The sequence below is a fragment of the Pelobates fuscus genome, chromosome 9 (genome assembly GCF_036172605.1).
Source record: "Pelobates fuscus isolate aPelFus1 chromosome 9, aPelFus1.pri, whole genome shotgun sequence".
NCBI classification, from domain to species: Eukaryota; Metazoa; Chordata; class Amphibia; order Anura; family Pelobatidae; genus Pelobates; species Pelobates fuscus.
Window position 1 is genome coordinate 132,621,582 of NC_086325.1, and position 12,713 is coordinate 132,634,294.

The following is a 12,713-nucleotide window of genomic DNA, read 5'->3' on the forward strand; positions in this document are numbered from 1 at the left end:
CTCATCTAAATGGAGAGTGTGACCCATAAGAGATCCATGAGCCTTGCAGACTCTGCAGTCAAAATGAGTACTTCCCGAAGTGACATAGAGAGGAGTATTTTACTTTATTTATTACTAGTGTGACATACTACATACATTACTACATGTGACATTAAAACTGTCCAAGTATTAGTTTTCCTTTTCTCCTTTTCAGTACAATCTAAAAACTGATTGAACTCTCTCCATTACTAAGGACAACAGGTTTGCTTTAACAACAGATAATTATTATTATTATTATTATTTAAAATGTATTCTTTGCAATCTCTATCTCTGATCAGCTGCAGTTTCAGTGGCGCCACTCAGTAGATGATGAAGGTGCGTTGCACATAGAGCCAGTGTTGAGCGAGGACGCAGGGTCGTACGTTTGTGAGCTGACGAATGCTGCGGGATCAGCGAATCACACCTACTTTCTTCATGTGCACGGTAGGCAACAGGCATAAATAACATACATAGGGTAACTTGTAATATGTTTTAGGATAATCCTGTGTAACTCACAGGATTAATATTTATTTAAGTTGAATTGTTGAGAATGCAAAGTAAACTCAAATTGAAATTCAACTTTTAGGAGACAAAAAATAAAGAGTACAATTCTCCAAGTCAGCAATGTTTATAGTCGGGCTATAATGGCCTATAATTTGAAACTCACATTCAATTTTTGACAGAGTACACTTTAATAAAAATCCTGTACATCTCCTTTCTCTGGCTGAACATTTATTTTTTTTTAAATAACCTAAATCTCATTGTCCATTTTTTTTGTGAGTAGGAATGCCACATAAGCATTGTGACTTTGACTATTAGCCTTATATTGACCAGTCTGCCATATGGATTGGAGCTCTACACTGTAATAGAAAGATCATTTATAGCTAGGTAGAAATGACAGAACTCGTGCTCTTTTTCTGTATCTCCAGTGGCTCCCAGCATTACACCCGGACCATCAGAATATACCACCCAGGAAGGTAGGGCTGTTACCCTGCAATGCCACGCCAAAGGACAACCATTTCCTACCATCACATGGGCAAAGGTGATTCTACCTCCTTTCATTTGTTCTTCTTGTCTTTTGTCACCTGGCCCTTTCGGGAAAACTGTTCCTTCTTCCCATTTATTTTCTTCTTTTCTTTTTTAATTATTATTTTTTTTAAATTATTACTTTTCTCTCTTTTTTTTCTTTCCTTCTAACTTCTTGCCTTTTTATTCCAATCTGTTTTTCTCAATGTTCCATATCCTTTTCTTTATCATTGTTGTATCCTAATTTTGTTGTATCCTAATATTGCATAATCCATTGTATGGTTTCCTGGAAAAAATCTAATTGAGAAATTTGTTGTTTAAAATGTAGCACCTCGTGTTAGACTGCTTTTTCTCTATGAAGTAGGAATACTTTAATATATTACACACACCACACCACACCACACACACACACACACACACTCACTTTAAATAGTAAATAATAGCAATAATTATAGACTTCACAGGAAAATCCTGGATGGATTGATTAGTTCGTGTTTGGATTAAAAGGAATTTGATTCGGACAAACTGCTCCAAAGTATTTTTTGCACAAGTCTTGTTAATTATTAGATTTGCCATCACAATTTCTTTTTATTTATGTCAATATTTAGCAGAATTTTTTTTTTTTTTTTTTTTAATAAAGACATTACAGTGTATATAATTGTTTTAAATCGTTTTTATTGTCATCACATTGTATTTGTGGAATTCAAACATGGTATTGTAAAAGCATATGGTCGCCTACTCATTGAACATGTGTAGTTAGTTTAATTATGCAGGTGCGTACTTCAAGATACATTGACTAGGCGGGTATAACCTGGTGTGATATGGGTCTGTGTGGTTGCAGTGTATATAATAGGATACTATTTTATTGTTCAGTGCCAATATCTGTATAGAGATTATATGATGAGTTTTTAGTAGTAATTGTTTATTATCATTCATTTTTGGTAGTAGTATAGGTAATTGAATTGTGTTCTCTGATATTTAATTTCAGTAATATCTAAAGATTAGTTTGTATTTGTTTTTTCCATTTAGCTTTTCCCTTTCTATTTTTGTGTCACTTAATAATTTCCGTTAATTTCTATAACTTGGCAGGGAGAAAGTGCTTTGACCATTGAGAGTACACATTACCATGTGAACAAAGATGGAAGCCTTGTCATTGCACTGCCCTCTTGGGCTGACAGTGGTCATTATACCTGCACAGCCACCAATCTGGCTGGTACCACCAGCAGATCAATGCAGCTCTTTGTGAATAGTAAGTGTATCTACGTTTGCTATATGTACTGCCAATATATATACATTCGTCAGCATCACAGTTGCTGTAAAGATGTAGGTTTGAGTAACTGGATTCCTAATGGACTATAACTCACTTTCCAACTTATTTTATAGATCAATGAAAATTTTGATTTGTTTAAACTCCTTTTTTGTTTTATCACCGATTACTCATTTTGAGACCCAATTATTTTTATTTTCCAGAATTTATAGATTTACATTGAATTAGTTTATAGTGTTTTTGTGCATGGGGATTGAGTGACTCTCATAAACAAACATGTATTAATAGATTTTGACCCCAAGGACGGGAGGTACATCTTCTTTTAGATATGCATTGAAACTTGACCAACAACATATATGTGTTATTAATGTTTTTTTATTTTTTTTTTAGCCAAGCCAAGAATAAGTGTGAATGGGTCACACAACCTTAGTGTTCCGATAAATGTGGTGGCAGCAATGGGATCTGAAATTATTCTCCCATGTCAGGTTAACGGAAATCCTCTGCCCGTGGTTTCCTGGAGAAAAGACTCCTTGCCACTGCCCGTCATCTCTGCCAGGTAGGACTTGAGGTCTACTCAGATTTGGAGTACATTAACATCAAATATCTACAGTACTGTATACACGTGAGGTCTATCAAAGAAAATATCAAAATGTTACACTGTTACACCAAAATATAATTTTACCATTTTCTGTTTTCACATTTGTGCACTTTTATGCTACACATTTAACTTAAATACACATAGAATAATGTGTAAAACCCAGTATTATTACAGTATTATTTTATTGTGAATTCTAAAGCATAAAAAAATATTAAACCTGGATGATGGAAACTTGAACATTTCACCCAGAAACCAACAAAATCATAGGGACTGTTAGCAATCTTTATTTGGAAATTGTGAGTAGTAGCCATACTCCTAGAAAAATAAAAAATAAATTGTATATATAACCAGATCTTTTACACTATTGCAGTTAAAACATTAAACAGAAAAAAATTGAAATATCAAATTGACATTACTAGTCAGACCCTTAACTTAGTACTGAGTTGAAGCACCTTTCGCAACGATTACAACTTCAAGTCTTTTTGGTATGATGCAACAAGCTTTGCACATCTGTATTTTGGGTAGTTTCTGCCATTCATATCGTATCAGGTTGGATGGGGATTATCAGACATTTTCAGGTCTCTTTAGAAATGTTTGAATTGGTTACAGTCAACGCCCTGGCTGCGCCACTCAAGAACATTCACAGAGTTGTCAGTAATCCACTCTGGCATTGTCTTGATTGTGTGCTTAGGGTCATGTCCTATTGGAAGGTGAACCTTTGGTGCAGTCTGAAGTCCTGAACACTCTGAACCAGATTTTCATTTAGGATATCTCTATATTTTGCTGCTTTCAGTTTTCCCTCAATCCTGATCAGTCTTCCAGTCCATGCCACTGAAAAACACCCCAAATCCTGATGACCCAGGAAGGATCTCTAACAGCTATCTGAGGAGTGGCCAGTGAAGTTATCACTAGGCTGTAATGTAAACACTGCATTTTCTCTGAAAAGACAGTGTTTACAGCAAAAAGCCTGAAGGTAATGATTCTACTGACCAGGCATGCAGAGCTACAGTTTCAGGCTTGAATACAGTCATATTTTGCTATATTTATGGAGGCATGAGGGGACCAGGGGGGCTAGATGGTGGTTTTAACACTATAGGGTCAGGAATACATGTTTGTGTTCCTGATCCTATAGTGATCCTTTAACCCCTTAAGGACACATGACATGTGTGGTATGTCATGATTCCCTTTTATTCCAGAAGTTTGGTCCTTAAGGGGTTAAGGTGTTAAAAAATGTGAAATAAAATGAAGGGGTCTAATTACTTTTTGAAAAGACTGTATTTAACCTATCGTAGACTATATTCATGCAGGCTACACAGGAAATCATTGGTTTACAGTTTCTTAGCAGTGAAAACAGTTCAAGGTGTCTGCGTTAAGACACAACAAAAAATGTTATATTAAGAAAAATGCTGAAATAAGCCAAATTGGCTTATGGATACGTTGTCTGCTGTCGGAGGGTCCCTGGAGTTGCCATTCAATGTAGATTGTTCTAATGTACATAAAAGCTTAAACTAGTTGTACTTACACGCCAGGTGTGAACTGTACGTACACTAGCTATGGCAATCCTCTAGTTATCTGTGTTTCACTGACAGGAAGAGATTAACGAGGGAGCTCCCTGGGCTCATTGCCTGACTGATAAACTGGCTATTGTATGTGTCTATATGTTGACATGTGACGTGGCTCCCATTATTATATCATTTGCATTTCACAAGCAGCCAGCCTGGCTCCATTTTTTGACGTAATGTGTTTATTTTTTGCCTTCAGCCCATGAAAGATCGTGTTTCAGACATGTGTAATGTCTTAATTCCTATTAATTTCAATTTGCATCTAAATCCCCTCGGACTGATAAACTGGATTCAAAGTAACTGAATTGTATGTCTCCTGCCTGGGAGTTCGGGGTAAATTGAGGTATCGAGTGTGATTAAAATTTGGCAACCAAGCCATGCAAGTGTTGGATTACTGGAGACACAACATTTTATTTTTGTAAGAAGTGGATTAAAATATGTTCAAGCAAAAGCTCGGCTGTGTACATTTAAATGGCTGGATTAGCCAGTAAAACAGCCTTGGGAATATGTTATCGGGGGTCTGTCATAGACCACAGAGAACTATATTGGCTATGTCCTCCATTTAACATTTTTGGTTTAGAATTTATGACAATTTTTTTTTTTCAAATTTGAAAAATATAAAAAAAATATATATCATTATATCATTATATAAAAAAGATCACACTTTAAACCTCTTTTCAAAATATGAGTTGAAAGGTTTATCCAAAAATATTAAATCTGAACAGCGCCAAATACCAAACATCAGGAGTAACATATTTGACCTATAATATCATCCAAAACAATCACTCTGAGAAATGTATTGAATATACTTGAAAAATGACTAGAGGGGTGTCCAGTAATAAGGGATAGCAAGTGATATATGTTCATTAGAAATGCAATAACTCCTGCTGAGAAAGTAGCTATTCAACCAGATATATAAATACATGCCAGCGTACGATATGTGTCTCTAATATCAGCCCATTTGTATGTGGCACAGGAGTCAAATGGAAATGCCATCCTCTTCACTGCCCCAGTCACTGCCTGATACGTGCTATTACATATAGCCGATATGTTGAATTTTGTACTTAGCATAGTATAATTTCCTTGAAAAAAGAATTGACTGGGAAACAGGACAGAGAATGGGGGAAAAAAACACTTTTCTGTGTATTTGTGTATGAAAATATGATTGTATTCTATTTTTTTGTGATAAAGAAAGGACTGCTTTATCTTTTGACCCTTTGCGAAGTGAATCTAAAACCCATAACATATATACAGACGCTTTCAGTCCCTCTTTGCGTTTATCATAAACCATTACATGTAGCTTCACTCTTGACTAACATAAGAATGATCTTAACCAATAATCAATGTGCTAATGTGTATCTAACTAACTCTGATATTGCTGTAGGGATGTGATTAAAAAGCTAGACAGCTATTATATTTACTTAACAATAATTTGAAAAGTGGAACACAATGAAAAGCAAAATAAACATTCATAGAGTTCATTACTAAAGTGGGAATTCAAGTGAATTTAAAATTTAAGGTCAAATAGCTGAGCTGGAAAATTTTTGCAACGCTTTCAGTTTGGCTACTCTGGCCTTAAATTGGAAATTCACGGGGCGGGCCTGAACGCTGAGCTGAGAAGATGCAGAACAGAACTGCTCCTGCTCTTCCAGGCAATAATCGCTATATACAAGCCACAAACAGCTCTCAAACGACCCAAATGGGTCACCAATCAAGAGGTGAACTCACGGGGCCCACACTGACACCAAATACACTGCTATCCCTGCAGGAATTCACTACTGACATGACTCTGGTAGCCAGCACGGGCATTGGCTGGATAGCAGCCATGTCAAGGTTCGGGGGATATTCAAAGGCGCTAGCTTCTTCTGGCAGCTTGTATCCCAGTGTCCCTCAATACCTAAGATCGACTGGTGAGGTCCCATACATCTGTAGAATATGAGCACCCGTGTTCTGGAGGATGACGTAGGTGCGTCCGCAAGCGCGCACGTACGAGGGGGCGGAGTCACGTAGGTCGATGGTGGAAGAGCGTGGCGGGAAGTAAATGCACGAGCGTCGGAGTGGGGAAGCATGGAAGCAGTGAGGAGCAGAGCAGGAAATTCGGAGGCTGTATACTCAGAGGGTATCTGGTATCTGGAGCGTGGAGCAGAGACATGGACAGAAAGTGAAAGCTGGTACTGGAGTCTGCTACTGGAGACAAAATCACTCAGGCAGATAAGTGGCATACTTATTTTATGAAAGAGGAGGTCATAATATAAAAAAAAAAAGAGAAAGAGACAAGAAGGGAAAGGAAAAAAAAAAAAAAAAAAGAAATATACTAGCCAGATTTGCTATTAGTCCCAATTAAGGTGCAGTTTTATCTTAATAATCATATGCTTGTCCCAGACAAGTTTTGAAGAAATGGCTTCCAAAACACAGTAGAAATCAACCCTAAAAAGGGATTAGAAAAATTCTAAACCTGAAAGGGGAGCTTTTTTCTCACCAGTTAATAAAAAAAAAAAACAGAGGAGGACTCATTAATGACATCGAGACTAGAACAGACATTAAATAGCTCTGAACATTCTCTGAGTAATCAAATTACCACAGAGTTTCTGGAGAGATGTCTAAACACTCAGTCAGAAACATTAATGAAACAAATCAATCAGAACTCAGAGGAGATCTTAAATCAAATGAAACTCCTAACGGAGAAAATAAACATGGCTGAAGAAAAAATTAGCTGTTTGGAATTTCAAGAGAAACTAATGAAAGATCAAAATATCCAACTATTGGAAAAAATTAAGGAAATGGAAACAAAGTTGGGCAATTTGGAGGATCGCTCGAGACGCAATAATTTGCGGTTAAGGAATATTTCATAAAAGATAACTCAGGATAAGATCCCAGATTTCCTGTTAAATTTATGGAAAGCATGGGGGATAGAGCTAGAGAAATTCAACTATTGCCCAGAAAGATACCACAGATTGTACAGACCAAAAAATATTCCAGTTACCAAAGCAAGAGATACAATCTGTTGTTTTCAATCTTTTCAATTTAAAGAGGAAATTCTAAAAGCAAGTAGGTCCAAGAAACCACAAGGAGAAGAATTTAGAGATATAATTGTATTCTCAGATTTGTCTTTCTTTACTAGAATGCAAAGGAAAACATTTTCACCTGCTACAGCTATACTAAGAACCCATAAGATAAAATATACATGGGGATTCCCCACCGCAATAAGAACCTACATAAATGACCATCTTGAGGTCTTTGATTCAGTAGATAAAGCTATGGCATGGATAAAAGAGAAAAATCTGATGTAACAGGAAAAAGTCCTCTAAAACTGAGAGTCTATAATTTTGTGGATTTTTTTTTTTTTTGGGGGGTGGGTTATTAGGAAAGAATATTTAGCACCTTTTATAAAACAAGGAAGATTTTTGTCACTGTATCTAAAATAAATTCTTCAGCAAAATAAGACATGTACACTAAATTTATATTCGTAGAGTAATAAGTAAGATGTAATAGGGCACACGAAGATTTTAGGTAAGAAATTTAACACGAGTAAAGATGAGAATAGTTCTAAACACGATTAAAAGATGCACATAGCTTAAGTATATGGAATTAGTTAGAAGCTGAACAATATTACGTATATATATATATATATATATATATATATATAAATTTTACAAGCAATATATAGTAAATAAGATATTACTTTAAATATATTTAGCCAACAAGAGGAAGATACTCACCAGCACAAGTGTACATTCACATACAGTAAAGTACGTTATAATGGAACAAATGTAAACACTTAGGCACTGAAGATACTTTTTTTTTTTTTTTTTAAATCCTATGATTAGAATATCGCAAAATAATGAAGGTTTTACCAGAGATATCAAGCAATAATCAATCAAGAATTCTATTGTAATAATAGAGAAATGAAATTGAAATTCTATATAAGTTAGGTGCTTCCTTTTCCCGCCGCCACAATTGATCAACGTACCCCGCCCATAAGTTCTAAGTAGAACTTAGTGATTGCCTTGATAAGGCATCAAATTATGTATGAAAGAAGGTCTCCTGGAATTGGAGACCAATATAAAGATGATATTATGAATGTGTATAAATGGAGGATGAGTATGAATAGTACAGTTGTGTTAGCATATACAGATTATGCGGCTATTTGTGGGGAATTGTCAAACTCTAGAGAGATAAGAAAATGGTATGGTTAAATTTGCATCAATTCATATCCAAAGTCTAAATCTCCCACATAAAAGATGGGCCTTCAACGATTATTTAGTAGCAGAAAAAATTAAAGTGGTCCTGATACAAGAGACTCACTGGACCTTAGGAGATAGTACCAGGTGGCTTGGCAAAAAAATTCCATTATTATCGATTTCCTCAAGGAAAGACGAAAAGAAAGCTGGAGTGGCTATTTGTTTTTCTAAATTACTACAAGTAGAAATAAAACATGAGGACATTGATGCAGAGGGTAGATTTATAATACTGATTTGTGAAATTGATGGGGATCTGTACACAATTGTGAATGTATATTTACCTAATAGTAATCCGACGAGACTGTTCTCCCATATTCTAGAACGAGTTGAAAAAGTTTCTATGGGGTATGTGATAATAGGAGGGGATTTTAATTATGTTTTGGATACTGTATTAGACAAATTTAATAATAATAAGACAACTTCGGATAAAAATGGCGTAAGAAATGCAAGTATTTTCCATAACATAATAAAAAAAAAAATAACCTCTATGACATTCGGAGGGTTCGGAACCCCATAGCTAAAGAATACACGTTTTACTCTTGGCCGCACAATTCATATTCAACAATTGATTTCTTCCTAGGAGACCTATAAGTGATAGAGAAAGTGACAAAAATAGAGATCAAAATAATGATTTGGTCAGACCATAACATTATTTTAATGGATTTAAAAGATGGAAAACATATTTATCCTAGAACTACCTGGAAACTAGATGACTCAATATTATTTAGCATTGAAAACCAGGAGTTACTGAAAGAACTGTCACAGTATTTTTTTGAGGAAAATAGACCGGAAGATACTTCAGATTGAATTACCTGGTGTACATATAAAGCGACTATAAGAGGACACTGTATAAATATTAAAAGGAGAGCCAAAAAAAAAGAAGGAAAAGGAATCAGAATTATATATTCAATTATTTAAAGTCTCTAAAGAATATAAATTAAATCCAGATAAAGAAGGGCAAATAAAAATAGCTAATATTAAACAGATTATTAAGAAAAAAATATCAGAAAACATAGAAAAGAAAATAATTAAACTTAAAATTAGATATTATTATCGACAAAATAAAGCAGATAACATTTTATCAAACCAACTGAAAAAGAAATTAGCAGATAATCGTATAGATAAAATTATACATGAAGGTAAAACTTATAGAGCTCCGAATGAAATAGGGGAGACCTTTACTCAATTTTATAAGTCCCTTTACAACTTGCCCAATAGACCTATGGATGAATCAATAGATAATTATATAAAAGATCTTGAAGTACCAAAAATATCCCCAGATCAATTAGAATTATTAAACAAGGTCATCACTAAAGAAGAAGTAACAGAAGCAATAAATAAATTAGCCAATTTTAAAACTCCTGGACCAGATGGCTTTAGTAATAAGTTCTTCAAGGTAATGAAAAACATAATTGTGGAACCGTTAACCAGAACTTTCAATGAGGCTGTAAACAGAGGATCATTTCCACAGGAGATGTTGAGGGCCAATATTCTGCCAATTTTGAAGACAGGCAAAATATCAACCGATGTAAAAAGTTATAGACCGATCTCTTTAATAAATGTAGATGTCAACATTTTCACTTCAATTATTGCAAAGAGATTAAAAACAGTCTTACCTGAAATTATTAAACCAGACCAGGTTGGATTTGTCCCTGGGAGAAACGCAGGAAATAATATCAGAAGGTTAATAGATGCAATTGATTTAGCAGATAAGAGAGGGAGTCCCCTGCTGATCCTGTCATTAGACGCAGAGAAAGCGTTTGACAGGGTCAGCTGGGGATTCATGTTTAAGGCTTTAAAGGCCTTTAATATCTCGGGATGGGTGTTAGATGCGATAGGCACCCTGTATAAGAAACCGACAGCTAGGTCCATAGGTCAAAATATATGTTTAAATTGGTTTGGCTTGGAAAACGGTACGAGACAAGGCTGTCCTTTGTCGCCAATTTTGTATATCATTACTGTTGAAATATTTGCTTCGAAAATTAGACAAAACACGCTAATTAAGGGTCTGCCTATTTCTAAAGGAGATTTAAAGATCTCATTATATGCAGATGACACTCTCTTATATGTCGCAGATCCAGAAAATTATTTACCATATGTGATAGCAGAAATTGAACAATACAGTAAGGTATCCAACTATAAATTGAACTTATCCAAATCTATTGCAATGTATACGAATATCACCAGATATAATAGAAAAACTACAAAATAGATTCAACTTTTCTCAATCAGAAGAATTTGTCTACCTAGGAATTAGAATAAATAAAAAGCTAGAAAGAATAATGGAAACAAACTTTATGCATCTTTTGAAAAATACAAACAAAGACTTAAAAGAATGGCGCCATTTAGAAATATCATGGTGGGGTAGAGTTAACACTTTAAGATCTTACGTTCTGCCTAAGTGGATCTATTTGTTTAGGATGGTGCCATTAATTATTCCTATACCATGGCTAAAAATGATTAAATCTTCTTTTGCCAATTTCGTCTGGAGGGGGAAAAAGCCTAGAATAAAAAGGAATACTATGAGCTGCAATATAAATAAAGGGGGACTAGGCTTCCCGAATATTGAAAGATATTATGAAGCGGGGATAATGTATCATATGGCAATGTTGCAAAAAGAGATTTATCCAAAAGAAGTATGGTGGAGGATTGAAACAGATCTATGTCAAACTAAAAATCTGGCTAATATTATATGGAATAATAAGGTATGCGATTATTCATTATCATTTGTGTTGAATTAAATAATTCCCATACGGGAAAAAGTAAAAAAGAAAATAGATATCAAGAATATGATCTTGGGTTTCCAAGATATAGAATGTCTTGAAACGGATATATTAAATATATCGCTAAAAGACTGGAAAGTTGTAAATATTAGAAAGGTTGAAGATCTAATGGTGAATAACAAAATAAAGACCTTTGATATATTAGTTAGGACAATGTCCCTTCCAAATCGAGAGGCTTTTTCATGCTTAAGAGTTAAAAACTATTTGAAGAACAAATCAATTATGAATAATGGAGAATCATACCATATATTAAAAACAATCTTTAATAGGAAAGATTCAAAGAATCTTTTCGCGAAATGTACAAAATTACTTGATATTACAAAAACAGAGAACTTTCCAACGGCAATAAAAAGTTGGGAAAAAGCTCTGAACTGCCCCATAGAACTAGAAGAATGGTACGAAGCAATAATTAAAGTAAATAAATATGTGCACAGTCTCTCTTTAATGGAAACATTTTACAAAGTGATCAATAAATGGCATTTGGTACCTACAAAAAAAAAATAAAAAAAAAAAAAAGAATATGAGCACCCTGCAGAAGCCTGTTCCCTGTTGTAAATCTTTTTAATTTAGTTAAGCATGTTTCCTTATACTACCAACTACTTTCTTTTACACATCAGGGCATCTTACAATCTGTCGGGGTTTGCGCGCTGCGCAGGCCTCAACAGATAACATACTTACCCTGCTTAGTACAGCACTGCTATACAACTGCCCATTAGGTGACGCCTGTATCATTTATGTGTAATATGCCGGCTTCTACCCCTACTCCAGCGACATTTAAAGCGGCACTGTCATGCCGAATTCCGTTTTTTTTTAACCCCCCTCCCGCCTCAACTACATCCAATCGACCCCCTAGTCATCCCCAAATGCCCCTATGCCCCCCACATTACCTATTTTTTATTCTTTATTTTCTGCCCCGATCTATATTCAGGGCGCCGCCATCTTTGTGTGGGTAGGTGAAGTCCCTGTGGGACACGTCATCTACCCACACTACACAGACTGTGAGATTCCCGCACATGCCCAGTGAAACACCTGGACATGCGAACGGGAATTTCACCTATTCATTCATTCATCAGACAGACGAATGAATGAATAGAAAAAATCAGACGAACAAACTAACACTGTGTATCAGTGTTCGTTTGTTTGTTCGGTTTATTACAAGGAGGGAGCTACCGGCGTGCAGCTCCCTCCTTGCAATATGTAAAGACAGAAGCGGCAGGG

General features: G+C 35.3%; 1 protein-coding gene across 1 annotated transcript in view; it reads left to right on the forward strand.

Moving 5' to 3' along the window:
• Window positions 1–12,713, forward strand: part of HMCN2 (hemicentin 2) — a 207,712-nt gene that overhangs the window by 76,625 nt on the left and 118,374 nt on the right. The window contains exons 19-22 of the mRNA XM_063432432.1: window positions 318–462; window positions 948–1,060; window positions 2,134–2,293; window positions 2,702–2,867. Coding sequence (XP_063288502.1) covers window positions 318–462; window positions 948–1,060; window positions 2,134–2,293; window positions 2,702–2,867 — 584 coding nt within the window. The remainder of the gene's footprint in view (window positions 1–317; window positions 463–947; window positions 1,061–2,133; window positions 2,294–2,701; window positions 2,868–12,713) is intronic.